Source organism: Lutra lutra, chromosome 16 (assembly GCF_902655055.1).
Source record: "Lutra lutra chromosome 16, mLutLut1.2, whole genome shotgun sequence".
Classification (NCBI taxonomy): Eukaryota; Metazoa; Chordata; class Mammalia; order Carnivora; family Mustelidae; genus Lutra; species Lutra lutra.
Genome location: NC_062293.1, coordinates 48,744,887 through 48,764,016, shown reverse-complemented (window position 1 = coordinate 48,764,016; position 19,130 = coordinate 48,744,887). Strand labels below are relative to the sequence as shown.

General features: G+C 50.7%; 1 protein-coding gene across 7 annotated transcripts in view; it reads right to left on the bottom strand.

Moving 5' to 3' along the window:
* Positions 1–18,590, bottom strand: part of MPRIP (myosin phosphatase Rho interacting protein) — a 151,889-nt gene extending 133,299 nt beyond the window's left edge. For 2 of the 7 annotated variants that reach the window (XM_047707927.1, XM_047707932.1), the window contains exon 1: positions 17,952–18,590. In XM_047707927.1, the coding sequence (XP_047563883.1) occupies positions 17,952–18,074 (123 nt within the window). In that variant the 5' untranslated portion in view covers positions 18,075–18,590. The remainder of the gene's footprint in view (positions 1–17,951) is intronic. The other 5 variants (XM_047707931.1, XM_047707930.1, XM_047707934.1 and 2 more) reach the window with 3 other exon arrangements.
* Between the last annotated feature and the right edge of the window lie 540 nt (positions 18,591–19,130).

Here is a 19,130-nt window from a genome sequence, read left to right as displayed (position 1 = left end):
GCCCCCTAGCTGACCTGTAACCGTTCCATGCTGCTTCGCGTTGCTGAGCTGCTTCCAAAAGGAAAGGCTGGAGCCATCTGAACAGGAAGCATGTTCTCCCGGTGGGTCTAGTCCTGACCCGCGCATCACACAGGGTCTCCCCAGACACCCATGCAGCCAAGGTCTAGGGCCTGGGCGTGCATGGCACCTGTGAGGAGTTCATCACTAGGGACAAACCAACCACAAACCACCTTCCACAGAGCCATCCACACAGCTTGGCCAGGCACTATCGATTTTTAAGGTGTTCCGGAAGCTGATGGAAATTGCGGGGCTCTTCTCTAGAAGGAGGAAGTCTTTCTTACCTGTGCAAATGTAAGGGTGAGCACAGGCTCCCACCTCCTCCCTACCCCAGAAAAAGGAGAGTAACCCTGTAATTAACCATTCAAACAGGGATACTTTGGGGAAAGAGTTGGGATCCTATTAATTGCCAAGACACGTGACCCTGCAGGAGAAATGCAGCTTACCAACCTTTGGTGCTAAAGGTCACATGGCAGAACCATCAATGCAAAGATAAGAAAGCCACTGGAAATACCCACAATGAGACAAAGGCACAAAGAGTGGAACGAAGGGAAAGGAACTTGGCACCAGGGGCTGAGACGGGAGGTCTGGGAGAGACTTCCTGTGAGAAGTGAGCAAAGGACTAACTTCAGAAACTGAAGTCAGGGACATGCAAGCAGGCAGAACTAAGCCAGCGTCTGGCATGTACAGAGGTTCAAGCTTCCTTCCAGAGGTAAGACTGCAGAGCCGTACACACAGTGTCACCCCATCTGGCAGTGTCATGGAAGCAAGGGCTTGAGGAGGAGAGCGCAAATCCCAAGAATTCCACAAGGTATGATCGGGGCCCATACCTCCAGAGGTAGCCGGAGGCCCCAAACCTCTAGACAATCTGCAGATGGTCCCACCCTTCAGCCAAATCAGAAGCAGCACAGGGTGGAGACAAAGACAATAAATAAATATTTGGTGAAACAATGACCTGAGCTCTACAAAGTGTTATCGGATGGCCCCTTGCTTTCAGCAGAGAATGCTTCTGCGCTGAGGCCACATACTTGCCCAGACTGCACAGACGGGTGCATGAGAGGGTGAGGCCAACAGCAGGTCCGTGCAGTGTGCTCAGGGAGACCTGGGAGTGCCAGGACAGGGCAGAACAGAGGTGGAATCTGTGCTATCAGCCACGCGTGGACAGCAAATGTCAAGCAGAAAGACACAAAGATGGGAAATGAACATGTCAAAGATAAGTAAGATGTGAATTATGAGCACAAACAAAGTGTAAGGTGGGGTAGTGACCGTCTGGGGTGTTTCTATAATAGCTTTACTGAGGTATAAAACACATGCCATACAACTCCCCCATTTAAAAGTGAGTACAGGGCGCCTGGGTGGCTCAGTGGGTTGGGCCGCTGCCTTTGGCTCGGGTCATGATCTCGGGGTCCTGGGATCGAGTCCCGCGTCGGGCTCTCTGCTCAGCGGGGAGCCTGCTTCCCTCTCTCTCTCTCTCTCTGCCTGCCTCTCCGTCTACTTGTTATCTCTCTCTGTCAAATAAATAAATAAAATCTTAAAAAAAAAAAAAAAGTGAGTACAATTCAATGGTTTGTACTGCATCCACCACCACATCGAATTCTAGAACCCTCCAACTCTTTTCACCCCCTCCCCAGAAGAAACCCTGTAATCTTTAGCTATCATTCCCTAAACCCTCCATTCCCCACCCCCACTCCCACCCCAGTCCCTGGAAACCACTAATCTACTTTCTGTATCTAAATATTTGCCTATTCTAGGCATTTCGTATGAATGCAATCAGATGATGAGTGACCTTTCATGACTGCTCTCTTTCTTTAGTATGATGTTTTCAAGATTTAGCCACACTGTAGTATGTATGTGTCTTTTCCTTTTTTTAAGATTTTTAAAAAATTATTTATTTATTTGACAGACAGAGATCACAAGTAGGCAGAGAGGCAGGCAGAGAGAGAGAGAGAGAGGAGGAGGAAGCAGGCTCCCCCCCTGAGCAGGGAGCCCGATGTGGGGCTCGATCCCAGGACCCTGGGATCATGACCTGAGCCGAAGGCAGAGGCTTTAACCCAGGCGCCTGTATGTGTGTGTCTTTTATTCCTTTTTACGGCCAAGTAATATTCCATTTATGAACAGGCCACATTTTATTTATCTACTCATCTGCTGTTGGACACTGGAGTCACTTCTACCTTTTGGTGGCTGTGAACATTGATATACAAATTTGGTGAGTTTTTCAACCTTTTTAAAGAAACCGCAAAGAGGTAAACACCACTTATCAATGTAAAGTCTGGACAATGAACTCTTCAAAAGCCACACACACACACAAAAAAGGGGAAACCGATTGAAGGAGGTGCTGTAAGGGGGTTCCCGAGAGGCTCCCAGTGAGCACATTCAGGGACAGGCAGCACTAGTTACGAAACAGACATAGGCCTTTCCATAAAGCCTTTCCACACGAATGAGGAAAGAAAGGAGTGGAGAAAATATTTTCTTTAACACATGCCATAAAAAATAAAGTCATAACAAAGAGTGGTATACCTAAAAGATCTGAGTCCATGTGGGTAACTCCCTGATTTAACACTAAAGACATCAAAATTCCTGTACAATCACTGAACCGAAGGGGCAGGACCTGGTTGAGGAGCACTATAGTCTTAAAAAGAAGAGGTAATCTTCCTGATGAAAACTCTGAGGGTTGATCCAAATTTCTTCCTAAAAATAAAATGCAGTGAAGGGTGCCTGGATGGCTCAGTTGGCTAGCATCTGACTTTGACTCAGGTCATTATCTCAGGGTTCTGGAATGGAGCCCCACATTGGGCTCCCCACTCAGCAGGAGTCTGCTTCTCCCTCTCCCTCTGCCCCAATTCTGCTCATGCTCTCTCTCAAATAATATTTATAAATGAATAAATAAATACAATCTGAACAATCCCAATTGTGTCACACAGACCTCTGGGGCCTCCAAGATTCCTTTGGATCCCCTCCCCACCCTCTAAGGACACAGGGCCCGACCATCAACTCTGAGATCAAGGAACCCAAACCTCCCTCTCCACCCTGACTTCTGACCCAAGCCCCAGCCCTGCATCTCCAGGGAAAGGGGGAGTGTCACCTGGGCACTGCTACGCTTCCTTCCAACTCACATGTCCAAAGCTCCTGGTCAGGAACTGGGACGGGGCCCTGGAAATTACCGAGCACCACTAAGTGAACAGATGAAAAGATCAGGGGTATCTTGCCTTCTGGCCACAAAGCTAACCAGTGACAGAGTGCCAAGGAGACCTGCTGCCCCCGTCTTTTAGTGCTTGGCTGCCCCTCACTCCCCCATCAGAACCCAGCCCTGTTGCTACTCTAGTTTCCATGCTAAAACATTCCAGGCACCTCTGGCCCGTCACTACCAGGAGCTGCAGAGTGCGGCGGTGGAATATAAGGGCAAAGCAACCTCCTTCTCCGAGCCTCAGACGCCTGTCTGTGCACTCAGAATATAACCTACTCCATACTCTTCACCTTGAGTCCCAACCACATGCCGTGTACCTACATTTCATTTATTCTTCAGAGACCCAGCCCTTAGCGGCAGGACATAAGGGTGAGCCAGTCCTGGAGTGTGCCTGCTGCTAGAGAGAGCAGGCACTTGTCCCCTGTGGTCCCCTTATCAACTTCTGCCCTTTGCACGTCTGACACCTCACTCCAAGGGGGCTGCCTCAGGCCCGTGCCTGGATTCTGCACCTGCATCAGCTCCATCATGACAGAAGTCCTCCCTGCCTCTCCTATCATGGCCTTCCAGCAAATGGTCCAACTTGAACTAGACCAGTGATTTTCAAAGTACGGCAGTACCTGGGACCCTTTTGGGGGTCCACGAGCCAAAACTACTTTATGCAGTCGTCATTCCCGTTCCTCACTCTCATACTCTCCCTAGTGTAGAGCAGGGTTTGCCAGAGGCTATGTGACATGACATCACAACGAGTGCAGAAGACAGGAGAATCCCTGTCTTTCATGATGACAGATGTTATGGAGATTTTCAAAAAGGTAAAATAGTATGGCTCTTCTTAGCAGATTTTTGTTCTGGAAAAATCATTTTCCAGAATATACCTGTTATTTATGTGAACATGTAATAGGTTTATTTTATTTTTAAATAGATTAATAAATTTCTAAATATTTCTCAGTTTTAATTTCTAACATAACACTACAAATGTAACCCACATAAACAAAAGCCCGTTGAGGGCCTCAATAATCAAGAGCATAAACGAGTCCCCAAAACAAAATGTTTGAGAACCACTGACCTAGCCAATCATCCCAGCCCCACCTCTGCAAATCGTCAGGTCAGTGACTGGCCCATCCTGCCCCCACACCCCTGCTTTCCTCAGAACTCTGTTCATGCTTTCACTCTGGCTCTCCATCAGCCCAAACACAAAGAAGCCTTCAGGTCCATCTCCAAATTTCTACTCAGACTCCTCTCTCCTCCACAGCACTACCTTAAAAGGCTGCCTATCCCCCACCAGACTTACCACAGTGGCTGTACTACATACAGCACATCTGGAAATGGAATGACTCCCGCACGTACCAGGCAGGGAACCCTTCCTCTGGGAGAGGCAAAGCTCTGCTGAGGAGGGGAGGCCTGGAGAGGGGGCTGGGCTCCACACATGCAACACCCACTATGGGTCCCTGGAGCCCAGCCACTGAGGGAGGCTGAAACACAGGGACGATCAAGCACCTGGAGTGTTCCTTAGAAACCCTGTACATAGACTGTACACAGATGTGACTTCCGTTCTTTTGTACACATCAAATATTTTATTCTATTAAAAAATATTCACATGGGGGTCACGGTAAATCAGTGATGTTCAACCCATGAAGACAAAGGGAGGTGGTGCTGCAGGGGCCACTGCAGAGTGTGGGGTGGGGTGGAGCTGAGGGGGGGCAGTGTCTCACAGGTGGCACCATCCTCTCCTCCCATCCCTCACATATGTGAGTTCCATGTTCTGTTTCAAGGAGCTCTGTGCTCTATTCCTAAAAAGATAAAGTCAGAAAACTGGTATCAGAGTAGTGAACAGGCCAGATCATCTTTTTTTCCCTCTAAGTGACCCCAACATCTTTTGGAGGCCCAATAGCCACAGCTCCCCATGCATCTCTCCATTGGAGCACCCCAGCATCTCCCTATGTTGTGTGGCTTTCAACTCCTATGCTCCCTCAGCTCCCCTCCCACCAATACAAAAGCCCCCACTTAGCTCCTTCCTGGCAGCTCCACTCATCTTCCGGCTAGACAGAAACGAGGGACTGAAGCGCAAAGTGGCTCAGCCACCCCTATGCGTGGGCACAGCACCTCTACCACCACCTCAAAGCTGCACACTGTGTTTATAAGCCTGAGGGTGGCCCGTAGCCCAGTTCTCCACCCTGGAGTCCTACAAATGAGGAGCTCGGGTCTGGGCAGCACCATATGCAGTCTGCAGTACCGGCGTCTGGCTTGATGTGCTGATTCGAAACACCGCTCACTAACAGAACTACCACTGGACCCGGATAGTCCACTTCCAGGTCTCTGCCCAGAACTCAAAGTAAATGTTCAAATAAAATGTGTATGTGAACGTTCATAGCAGCACTATTCACAACAGCCAAAATGTGGAAATAGCATCCAACTGCAGATGAACAGATAATGTAAATGTGCTATGCCACAGACTGGAATATTATTCAGCCATTAAAACAACCAACAAGGTACTGACTGATCCATGCTACCACTGGATGAACTCTGAAAACACACTAAAGAAGCCAGACTAAATGCTACATATTCTAGCTCCATTTTAATGAAACTTCCAGCATAGATAAAGCTGTAAGGACAGGAAAGCAAACTGGTGGTTGCTGAGGACTGGGAGTAGGGAGTCACAGCCCAATAGTTATGGGTATTCCTTCAGGATGATGAAATGTCTTTTTTTTTTTTTTTTAAGATTTTGTTTATTTATTTGACAGAGAGAGATCACAAGCAAGCAGAGAGGCAGGCAGAGAGAGAGAGAAAGGAGGAAGCAGGCTCCCTGCTAAGCAGAGAGCCCGATGCAGGGCTCGATCCCAGGACTCTGGGATCATGACCTGAGCCAAAGGCAGAGGCTTTAACCCACTGAGCCACCCAGGGGCCCCGATGAAATGTCTTAAACTATAGACCAGTCATGTTTGCACAACACTATGAATGTGCTGAATGCAACGGAATTGCACACTCTAAAATGGTTAATTTCATGTTCTGTGCATTTCACCTTAAAAAAAAAAAAAGCCACAAAACCCCCAAACCAAACCCACATGCAGGCTCCCTAGATCCCAGGCACAGAGAGGGTGAGGGCACACAGCTGATGGCCTGCTCCCCATCCTCCCCTCCACACTTCCCTGCTCAGCCGCCCGCGCACCCCTCTGCGCACACACAAACACACACACGCCCTGCAAGCCCAAACTATGCACAGGGCTCCTCCCGGGGCTGCACAGCTGGAGGAAGAGGGCGAAAGTGACATTTTAAAAAGTCTCTTCCCTGTTCAGTCTTGACAAGGAGCCCATGGCCGCGGGATTTTTGGAACATGACGCCATTCGTGGCAAAGGGAGGAATGCTAGAGAATGCGTGGGGACACATTTCTGGGGCTTTGCAGGAAAGCTCTGTAGGAAAAAATCTCACCCTCTCCCTCAAAAAGCAGTGCTTCCCATTAAGAAACAGGTAGGACGGGAAGGTGCCATAGGAAGGAAAAAAGAGACAGGAAGCGTAAGTTCAGCCCAGGCCTTGTCCTCTCGCCCCACCCTTCCCAGCACAAACTCACCCTTCCCACAGGACAGCCCCTGGCTCCTGGACAGGAGGGCCACACACAGCCAGAAATCTAGTGTTCCGGAGGCCCACCTGCCACACTCAGGACAGGACTCGAAAGAGTGGGAGGAGGAGAACCTGCCTCAGACTGTCTGGGTTTGTGTCCCAGCTCTTCCACTTACAGTATTGCCCTTGGGCAAGCTACACGGCCACTTCACAGCTCAGGTTTCTTATCTCTCCACCTCATAAGGCTACTGTGAATGTAAATTTGAGTTAACAGCGGCCTGCACACAGCAATTACTGTTAGCTACAAATGCCACCGCCTCCACAATAAACAATCCCCGAGTACGTCAACGGCTCCTTCAATTTAAGTATAGGAAAACCTCCACATCACGGGAGGCTGCATGACCACCCTAGCTGGTCTGGGTCCCCCGAAAAGGACCCTTAAGCTCACAGGCAGTGGGTTTCGAGGCAGGAAACGGGGACAAAGAGTCAGCAGGCTGCTTGCAGAGATGGCATCTGCCTGTTACAAGAGCTGTCTGCAGGCTTTAGCTAGGAACCACTTCTACCTGTTTAGACCCTAGACAACGGTCCCCTTGGCAAAAGGCTCCCCTCCCTGGAAGCATGTGGGACCTGTAAAGCCTGGGGATAAGCGGGGAGACTGGAAGGAGGAACCTGCTGGCTGAGGTGAATGAATCAACGCCAGGGACCAAAGGGTCAGGACGTGCCCAGCCACATCTCCCACCCACCTGCCCATCAGTTTGGGACAAGACCTGTGCTGCCCTCTACCCTCCAGCTGTTTCACCAGGCCCAGGGCACAAGGACTTTGGTTCCCAGACAACTGTTGCAGGGACAGGAGCAGGACAGTGGCTTCTCTTAATCCTCTCCGACTTTACTGATGACAACTCAGACACTTCCGTGCAAAGTGACTTCTGAAATCAGGATCTGCCAATGCCATTCACGGGACCTGCACTAGGTACTTCTTGGAGCTTGGCAGGGGCTCGGAGGTGGCTGCTGTGCCGACCACTGCCCTCTGGAGCAGCCCACGGCCTCTAAGGGTAAGTCGTAGGCTAATGGCAGCTGGCCTCTTCACTTCAGATCCTCTATGAATTCTTAAAACCAGTTTCATCTTATTTTTAAAAAAACCAAAACACAAAAAAATAGTTCAATCTTTATACTTAAACATGTTCTGAAAGTCAAACCCACAGAAGCAAACCGACCATGGCCTTTCTGATCCCAAGGGGCTACGGTGAGGAAGTTGCTAGGGCGGGGCCAAGCAGCTCAGCAGGATAGGAGGCAGCCTGGGCTTTTTTTCTGTGGGTGTGGAGGTAGACAAGAAAAGGAGCTAGGGGCTCAGCTGTCCCACCCAACCAGGGAGGGGGCACCCTCTCTGGGCCTATGTTGGGGAAAACGAACCCCACTTCCTGAGCACCCCCCAGGTGGCCCACCATTTACGGATCCGGCACCCGCCACTCTTGCACCATCTTTGCCACCATCACAGGCACCCATGACACGGGCATTATATAGTCCCCAGTTTCCAGAAGAGGGACACAGACACTGAAACTCTGAGTGACCTGCTCCATCAGCATAAAAACAGAGCCAGGATGTGAACCCAAATCTGAGCTGAAAGCTCCCAGTATCGACCATTCCATTCCCTTACATGAGCACATTAAGTGAAAAGTGGGACTGTGTCAGATTTCTAGGTCAGAGCAGGTCCCCAAGCGGAAGACAAATGAACGCCCCAATCCCACTGAGCCCTGAGGATCCCCACACCCCAGGTCACTCACCAGCCCCAGAGCAGAGAAGCTCTGGATGTGGCACCTGGAGACCCAAGAGATGTGGACTCTTTCTCTGGTTCAACTGGGACTCCCAGAAGTTGCTCCCCCGTACTTTGGCCCCTTTAGCTACCGGCCAAGACCATTCGGAGGTAAGACACTGTCAGAAGGGGTGCCATACAGCCTCCCTGGTCTGTCTGATAAAAGCAGTGCTTTAGGACCTACAGAGATCAAGGACACAATTATTTCTTGATTCTGAATTCCTTAGGGGAAAAGCAGTGCTTCCTGTTCAGGGCTGTGCCAAAGGTGTGGTTACTGCCAAAGGTCAGTAGTCTGTTGGGGGACATGGGGCCCCCCTAAGGCTGAGAAGATTTTAGATTTTAGGGCCTACATGATGGCCTATGAAAGGTCCTGCCCCACTACCATCCCCACATGTACCCCCATGCACCCCAGCTACTAAGGAATCCATTCTCGGGGCAAGGCCCTGTTTCTGATAGCAAAGGTTAACACTTTCAATTTATCAGACACAGGGAGGTCAAAGAGAACTTTGGAAAAACCCACACTGGCCTTCCTGTGACCGAGGCAGGTCACTGAACTGGGTCTCAGCGGCTCCATCTGTTAATTGAGGACAACCCCTCACCTGCTTAATTACTGGGAGGGGTATCATCGGGCCCTGCAGGCCCCTCCTCCCAGGGCGAGGAAGGGGACGTCCATTACAAAGCTTTGATTTTGTTTGCAATAGCCCAGCCTCCTACAGAAACAGTACTAGGTGAACAAGTCCCAGCTGCCTTCCCAAGAGGAGGGAAGACAGACTTCTGGTCTCACAAAGGCCGGTACGGAACGGTGTGGAACTAAGTTCTAGTCCCAGCCCCACCACTGGGCAGATCAGTGACCTCCGACAGGCAGTCCCAGCTCCCTGAACCTCCGCCACCCCCCTGCTACAGGGGCCCATGCTGCCACCAGCCCTCCCTAGCTGCAGAGAGCAGAACGAGACAGATCACAGCACACAGCACGTGACGCAGCACAATGGAGGCTCCGGAGGATTCGACGCGCCCATCTGCTCACTCTTGCTGCAAGCTGCCCCAGAGATTGGGCAGGCCACCACCCAGCACAGGGTGCAGAGGCCACACTGAGCATGAGGGCAGAAAGGCGCTGGAAGGGTTACAGGCTCCAGGCAAAAAGCAGGCTGTGGTTTCATGTGAACTAGGATGACCCTGATGGAGAAAACCAGCAAGTGGTTTGGAAGATTCCGGTTCCAGTCTCCAGAGACAAAATGCCAGCGATTCAACCCACTGGCTCTCTTGCCCCCAAAGGAAGTGATAATATAAAGGGAGCGGTGGGGATGGGCACTCAGGGCTTCCATGCCAGGGCAGCCGGGAAATCATCCTCGGATCGTCTCACAGAACTCTACACTGCTAAAACTGGAGGAACCACAAAGTCTGGGGCAGGTTTCAAACCTGTCCCCCTGGCCTCCAGAAATGACTGGGGGACCCATGGGCAGAAAGCAGAGGTGACTGAGAGGCCAAGTTCCAGGCTCTAACCTCATGTCGCCCAAAACGGTGTCACTTTTTCAGTTTCACACATGGCATTTCGACATCCTTCAAGGGAAGGCTAAATTATTTAGTTCAAGTCTGAAAACTACTGACCTGGTCCAACTGTGGCATTTCAGATGGGAAAGGGAGGCCTGGAGTGTGAGTTGCCAAGCATAAAGGAAAAGCCGGTTTTCTCAGGTTAAATGCTTCTAAATTAGCAGCCAGGGCTCTTCACTGGCTCTGGTGCCTCCTTCCCCCCCCCCAGTCTGAGGATGTTGGTAGTAGGATGCTACCTCTTTCTCGTCTCTTTTCCCTGGCTGCAAGGCTCTCTTCTTTCTTTCAAGACTAAACGGCAGCTTGGGAACAATTTAAAGATAAACATTCCCAGTCAAATTTCTTTATTTCGGCTAAACAGCATCAGGGTTCTAGTAATCAGGAAACAGCCCAAACAAAGGCTATTCCCTACACGACAGGCCATCAGCGCGCTTCCTGGAATATTAATTACCACAAAGGGGGTTTAGTAACCTCCACAGGCCCGGCCAGCACCTTCCATCCATTCCATTAGTAGACCACTCCCTGTAAACAGAATGGGAGCACCAGCTTTATAGGTGGGAAACCAAGACTCAGAGAACATAAGTGACCTTCCTGGGTCACCCTGCATGTCTGTGCCAAGAACAGAACATAGGTCTTCGATTGTAGTCCTTCTGTGTGGCAAAGGAAAAAGAACTCGGAGAGAAAGGTCAAGTAGCAGGCTAGAACACAGGGAAAAAAAGCAGCTCGAGTACAGCTGCAAAACACGCCCAAACACAAAGGGCTATGTCAGAATGCAGTCACCGCGGCCGGCCAGCAACATGGCGGGGGGGGGGGGGGGGGGGGGGCACGCAGCCTGCCCCCCCAAGCTCTCACTGGCTCCCTCCAGGACAGGCCCTGCCCGCACCCTCCTTCCTCCTCCTTCTAGAGGGGGAGTGGGGATCAGAGCCGCAGAGCCCTCAAATGCCACTAAACAGAGTCCGCAAGAAGATGTGACGTTCAAAGAAAGAAGCCCCCAAAGTTGGCAAGGGACGCCGAGCAGAGGACACTACAGGAATCACAGCAGGAGAGAACCATTCCGGGAGTCCTCAGAACACAGGCTGTCTGCACGACACCCCCAAGAGGGAGGAAAACCCCTCAAACACAGCCTTTCCACTCAGCACTCCCCCCACGAGGGTCTCAAGGGCCCCGCGGTGGGCCAGGCTGCTGCAGTGGGAGCAGCCCTGTCCCACAGGGTGGCTCCTGAGCTCCCACAGAGTGGCCAGCCAGCCTGAAACGAAAGGTGCCGAAAAGGTACAATAGTAACTTCTTTACATGTTGAAATGGTATTTTAGATATGTGAGGTTAAACAAGATATAATGAAAACTAATTTCATCTATTTCTTTTTGCTTTTCTAATGTAGCAAGTAGGAAATTTTTAATTACATACGTGGGTCACGTTATAGTCCTACTGGACAGGGCTGGTCTAACCCATAGGCCAAATCTAGCCCCTGGATTTTTTTTTTTTAAGGTCCCAAAAGCAAGGACAGTTTTTACGTTTCTACGTGATTATGTAAGTACCTTCATGAACTCCTGCATTTTGGCCTACAAACCCTAAAGCTTTTACGATCTGGCCCTTTAAGAAAGAACTGGTCAATCCCCTGGTCTAGCCTGTAAAAACAATCAGATATTCACTCTAATGGCACCAGGAGCAGAGGGCAGGTTTGTGATGCCTATGTGTGTGAGTGATTCTTGCACACTCCTTTTTAAAAATTGAGGTAAGGGCGCCTGGGTGGCTCAGTGGGTTAAGCCGCTGCCTTCGGCTCAGGTCATGATCTCAGGGTCCTGGGATCGAGTCCCGCATCGGGCTCTCTGCTCAGCCAAGAGCCTGCTTCCCCCTCTCTCTCTCTCTCTCTCTCTCTCTCTGTCCGCCTCTCTGCCTACTTGTGATCTCTGTCAAATAAATAAATAAAATATTAAAAAAAAAAAAAATTGAGGTAAGAGTCCCATGACATAAAATTAACCATTTTAAAGTGAACAAGTCAATGATGGTTAGTACATTCACAGCGTTACACAACTAGCTTCTCTACCTAGTTTTCAGACATCTCATCACCCCCTCAAAGAAAAACCCCGATCTCATTTGCAGGAACTTCTCCCGCACCCCTAAAAACCCTGGTAATCACTAATCTCCCTTCCATTTTCACGGCTCTACCTATTCTGGACATTTCACATAAATGGAACCATACAATGTGTCATCTTTGTGCCTGATTCTTTCACTTAGCACATGTCTGAGGTTCCGTCACATTGTAGGATGGTCGGTACTTCATTCCTCTTTTTCTAAGTGAGTATTCTGTGATATGGATATATCACAGTCTGTTTATTCATTCGTCCACTGATGGCTATTTGGGTTGCTGCTACCTTTTGGCTAATATGATAGCACTATTACAAACATGCACGAATATACTTGTTTGAATACTTGTTCCCGATTATTTTGGATATACATTAGGAGTGGAATTACTGGGTCATATGGTAATTCTTTTGAAGAAATGCCAAACTGTTTTCCACAGTGGCTGCACCATTTTCCATTCCCATGAGCAATGAGTGAGGGTTCTAATTTCTCCACATCCACATCAACACTTATGACCTTCCCTTTTTTAATACAGCCCTCCTAGAGGGTGTGAAGTAAGTAACTCACCGTAGTTTTTATCTGCATTTCCCTAATGACAAATGATACTGACCATCTTTTCCTGTGGTTGTTGGCCGTTTGTAAGGTCTGGGATTTCTGACATAGCCCCTGCCAAACCATTCACCAATGTGCACATAAATTATAAATCTCAAAGGGGTGGGCATGAAATCTCCCCACTGCTTATGGGATAAATGTCAAGTGAAGTAAAGAACTTCCATGCCCTAGAACTTCTAAGAGGGCCACAGGGAAGGTAAAGGGAAAGTCGATGAAATGATTCACAGAAACCAAGTCCTGACCCACCCATCTCTGTGCCTGGGACTCTCAACCCAAGACCCCAAGACCCCAAGCAGCCCTAGCAGTGGAGTGCCGCACAGCGAGGGGCACAATTAGACCGAGAGGTCTGAGAGGAGATGCAGGAGGACTAGAAGAGCCCTGCAGAAACCAAGACCAAACTCCTCATTCTTCACATGGGAAAAATCAAGGCCTGAGGAGAGAGAACAACCCAGCCAAGATCCCACAATAGAATAGCAGTAGAAGGAACTAGAACTTAAGTTCAGATGCAGTGACTCCTTCCACAAAAAGCATACCTAAAGTCCTACAAGATGACATATCACGAGGGCAATTCCTACCATGAACCCCAGAAACCCACACTGAAGCTGGGATGAGGACCTGGGAGCCAAAAACCCTGGGCTCCAGACCTGCTCCCATTGACTGCCAACCCCTGATTCACCTCCCTTCCCCATCTGCTCCCCCTCATTTCACTCTATGTGGCCTCCTGAGTGACTGACTACACTGACTCCCATGACTTCAGAATTCCTACTGCTCCCACACCCCTCACCTAGCTCTAACCACCTGCTTGCCTGAGCCAGTGATTCCACCTAAGGACCAAACTAAATCTCCAACTCCACGGGGTCAAAGTCACTGTATTATTTTGTCTCCTCCCCACTCCATAAACCTACTCCTTATCTGTTATTCTCAGTCTTCGCTGAAGGTACCCAGGTCTCCTCAATCCCCACCTCCAAGCAACCACCAATACTCTGTCTTTAGTGTCTCATGACTCCTTCCATCCTGGCCAACAGTGACCTGGAGAAGACCTTTACTGTCATTTACCTGGACTATGTTAGAGCTTCTAGTTTTATGCCAAAATTATTTTTCTAAGACAAAACTCTGATGGGTTAGAAAGTTAAGCATAAAAATAACTACAAGGGAATTACAAATGTGAGGGAATATTTTATAATCTTGAAAAAAAAACACCTTCATAAGCATTAGATTAAAACTACAAACTAAAAAAGAAACATGGAAATTTAACTGCATTCTTTTTTAAAACTACCATATGAAAAAGAAATGACCATACATAACATTAGAATGGACACTGTGGGAGAAACTATGCACAATACAGGACAGGTTCAGATTGAGATCTAGAGCAGGGGTCAGCAAACTGGAGCGTACAGGCCGAACCCTACCAGCTGCCTGTCTCTGTTAACTCTGTAAATACGGTCTTCTCAAAAACAGCTACACTCAGGGGCACCTGGGTGGCTCAGTGGGTTAAAGCCTCTGCCTTCGGCTCAGGTCATGGTCCCAGGGTCCTGGGATCTAGCCCCACTCGGGCTCTCTGCTCCGCAGGGAGCCTGCTTCCTCCCCTCTCTCTCTGCCTGCCTCTCTGCTTGCTTGCGATCTCTCTCTGTGTCAAGTAAATAAATAAATAATCTTAAAAAAAAAAAAAAAAAACAGCTACACTCATAAGTTTACATATTGTCTAAAGTGGCTTTGCACGATGGCTTTTACACTACAATGGCAAAGTTGTGTAGCTGCCACAAAGATCATATGGCCCACATGGCTGAAATATTTACTATATGGCCTTTTAGGGAGAAAGTCGGTGGACGCCTGACCTAGAGTGTAGAGGGAAAGCTCCTACAGACCAGCTGGAGTCAGGGCGGAGGGCGAGGGGCGCAAGAAATTAACCCAACAGAAAAACAGGCTCACAGTATGAATGGGCAGTCCACACAAGAAACAAAACATATACCATAAATATTGTAAAAAGAGGCTTAGCCTCATTGGTAATTAGGAAAATTATTAAAGAATTAAATCATCTGATAATATCCAATCCTGGCAATGCTATGACACAGCCTTTTTTGGAAGGCAATTTAGTGATATCTGTAAAAAAAAAAAAAAAAAAAAAATTCAATGTGCTTGATGTTAACCCAGCCATTCTATTTTTAACTATCTGCCCCCAGAGAAATACCTGCATTTGTGCACTCACACACTCACCCAAAAGCATTTAGAAAACTGTTCGCTGAAGCATTCGCAGTTTGTAACAGCAGTACCCAGAAGTAACCTTGCTGTCCATCAATAAGGGAATGGTTAAATGGTACATCCCCGATGGCACTATTTGGAATACGTATATGTCGCACCATGAAAAGAGCTGTAAGACATATCATTAAGCAGGAAAAAAATATGCTGCAGAGCAAATACAAATACAGTTTGGGTTAAGTAAAGGTTTTAACTGTGTATTCGAGTCCGTATGCATGTAGAGAAATGCACAGGACTGAAGGATACACGCCTTAAAGAGGGGGTGGCCTCAATGATTGCTGATCTATCTTCCAGCCTTGAAGGGCTAAAATAAGCTCAGGGCAGGGAGGGGCAGCAGGAAGCAGGGCCTTGGGGGAGAGTGATGGAAACCAATTGGCTGAGGTTTTCTAATGGAGCCAGAGGATGAGAGTAAGGCTGGGGGAGGCCGGATGCAGAGAGCAGCAGCTAAAGCTGTTGGCAACAGCCCCGAGTCTCCCTCCTTCTCTTTTCAAGAGCAGTTTCTTCCTGAAAGATCCCAGGAGGTAGAGGGCTGGCCTAATCTCTCCCGGCACAAATAACCCCACTCATTATTTCAGAAACTACCATCCCAGTTGTGCCCTGAAGGACTCAAGCCTGTTTAAAATCCACAATTCAAATGTGAATAAAGTTGAAGAGTAAAGTGCTTTAAATCTGCAACACTCTCTTGATCCATTTAATAATCAACAGATTTTTTAAAGAAAATTTAACAGATCCGACTCAAATATGGAGATGCCATTTGTTTATCTAAACCTAAGAATCAGAAAACAGTTCTTATGAGGTGTAAATATCCAATCTACCAATTTTGGCAGTTGCCTGGAATAACCAGGAAACTCTCTCAGAACAACGCTTGCCAAGCCCATAAACTTCCTATATCCAAGTTTATCATTCTGTGGGTGATTTTGTTTGTTTGTTAAATTTTAAGAGAAAAGTTTAATAAGATACCACTCCTTGCTTTTCAAAGGGTGAGAGAGGTAAGCCAAGGATCCCTACTCCCAATTTACAGAAAAGGAAAATAAACTATATAAAGGCAAAGGGACTTACTCAAGGTCACACGGCTGAAAGTGACAGTGAAGACAAAAGACCTCCTGACTCCTGGTCCAAGGCCCTCATCACCACATAAACTGCCCCCCACCCAAGGCATCCAGTTGAACAGAGCAAGTGTCCCTGAAAAGCCCAACCCAGAACACTTTACCAGGAAAATAAGTTCTACTCTTCCCAAACTGACCTGGTCCCTCATCCCAAAAATCTGTGACTGTAGCCTCGAGTGTTCGGTTAAGCTTTTGGTTTTAGATGAAAGGAGTTTTTTTTCCTGGGTGTTAGGATTCTGATCTCAGGGGAAGACACCATGTCTCATGCCATAACCCCTGCCCTGCCAATCTACTCTGGTCTGCCATGTAAACAATTCAAATCCTGTGAGTACTTAAGTAGCATTAAAAACAGCCGGGCCTACAGTTCAAAGCAATGTTTTCCATCTAAGGGGTTCTTCTGCAAAAGGAGTGGCTACAACTAGGTCACACTGGACTGGAATGTGAAGGGAGCTCCCCTGGCCTCATGGGGGGGGGGGGGGGGGGGCAGGGGGAGAGAGAACGCTCTGAAGAAGACTGAGACTGGGGGAGAGGAAAGGAGGGGCCACAGACACATCCCAAGTGGTGGTAGACAAGGCTTGTTCAGGAAATCCAAGGAATCAGCATAGCCCAAGGGCCTGCAAGTGTTGCAGAGAAGCCCTGGGATCCTGAGGATTCTCTGAAATACTGGGGGCTCAGGGAGCAACCAGTACAGGGGTTCCCAAAGGCCAGTGGGGACTGCAGTCCAACTTCTTAGGGAACTGTTACAATATAAATTCCTTCATCTCCTGTATGGCTCCAGGAATGGGGCCCCAGGACTCTGTATTTTTAGCCTGTGACTCTGATGCAGGTTTGGGAGCTACTAAACTAGTCCAAAGCCCTCATATGACAGATAAGGCCAGGAGAAGTGAACGGACTTCCCCAAAGGCCCGCAGGTCTCCTTATTCCTTGCCAAGCGACCAGAGAGCTGGGAGAAAGGGTGGGGAGAACAGCCCCCACCTCTCCCAACAACAAAAAGGCCTCCAGTTTAAGTTCAAGAGCAAGACCCTCCTCCCCCCACTTCAGGACCATTCCCCTCTCCCATCATTGACAGTGACAATGCTTTAGAAAACGGGCAAACTGGGTCTGCCGAGAGGGAAGCCCACAGTCCACCCAGACAATCCTGTTCCCTTGGCCACTCTGGGTGGACAAGTCTAAGTCGGGTCCTAAAACGGACTCTATGGGGGGGAACTGCGAAGCAGCAAGCAATCCCCAAGCGCTTTGTTCCTCCTAAGAAAAACCAGGCATTTTTGAGTCACCCAAAAAGCATGAATCACACGGCAGGGCTATGGGAACGGGAAAGGATGTTATTTTTCGGCATACTTGAGGATTTTCCCTTTGTCCCGGCTCTATCAATACACTTCCCGCTCCCCCCCCATCTCCATCCTCACTACCCTCCCCAGGACTCACGTACATTTTTTCTGCTCCGTTTTTATTTTCCCTGGGAGCCTTCAGAGGCATCCCCACCCCCGCCCGCCTCGGGAACTGGATAACGTCCCCTCTCCTCTCCACAGCAGGACGGTGGTCTCACGGGCGTCAGAACTGGGGGGACGCGGCCAGCGCCCCCGGAGAGGCACTCTTGCCAGCCTCGGACGACGGCTTGCAACACCTAGCGGGGCGACTGCGCGCCGGGAAACTTCCAGCCCGAGGGGGCCGCCGGGGGTCGGGGACCGCCCGGCCCGGGACCCGGGTCTCCACCTCCCGGTCGGCCCCAGGACCCCCGCCCGCTCACCTGCGTCAAGTCCTCGTCGTTGAGGAGATGCGATTCGCGGGGCTTAAAGCAGTTCTGACACTTGCTCTTGTTGAAGATATTGGCCTGGAATTTCCTGCACGGGTTCTCCTTGGCCGCCGACATGGTCGGCGCGGCAGCGACACAGGCCCGGCGGCCCGGCCCGGCCCGGCGCGCGCTCCGCGGCGGACGGCGGACGGCGGCTGGCGGGCGGCGGCACCATGCACGGCGGGCCCGGGGTGGGCTCAAGCCGAGCTCAGCGCGGGCGCCGCGGCATGCCCCCGCCGGCCGGCCGCCTCACAGCCGGACCGCGGACGCAGGCCCGGCCGCGGCCGGAGCGCGCCTCCGGCGGTCCGGGCGGCCTCACGGACGCCGGGATGCGGGCCGGGCCTCTCCTCGCACGACGGAGCGGCGCTGCACGGCGCGCCGGGTCAGCTCGGCGCCGAGCCCCGCGCCCGGGCCCTCACAGAGCGCGCGGTCCCCGCCGCCCGCCCGCACAGCCGCCGCCCGGCCGCCGCGGGCCCATGGACGCGGCCTCCCGGGCCAGCTGCCTCCCCGCGCTCCGGCCCGGTTCTCAGGCGCCGGGTCGCTGCCGGTCCCCGGGGTCGGTCCGCGCCGCCACCGCTGCCCTCGGCGCCCAGCGGCCGCAGCAAATGGTAGCGGAGCGCCTCGCGCACTCCCGGGGCGGGGAGGGGCTGGCGGGCGCGCGGGCGGGCAGGCGGGCGGGGGAGGAGGGAGCGATAGGGGCAGCGCGCAGGGCGGGGCCGCGCCCTCCGCGCGATCGGCAGCCCTACCGACCAATGGGAGGGGCGCGCTCCGGCTAACAAAGGAAACCTTTGGCCAATGGAAATCAGGGGCGGGGACAAAGGGCAGCCGGGCGCAAGGTAACTTGTGTAGGCGAAAGAAGGTGGGGGCGCCGGGATGGGACATTCAGGTTTGGTGGACTGGCGCCGAAGCTGGCTGGGTCCTGACAGCTGCAGGGGCTGGGGCGGGGGCCCGTGAGGGAAGGGGCGGGGCCGACCTCCAGGCTGGCTCTACAAACCTCTGGCTCCCAACCTTACCTTCCCGCGCCCTGTCCCGACACCCGAGCCCAGCTCTGAGCGGGTTCATTTAGCACCTACTCTGTGCCAGTCCCGCCCTCACCCACCGCGAGGTAGTGGTCATAGCATTATTAATAGGGAC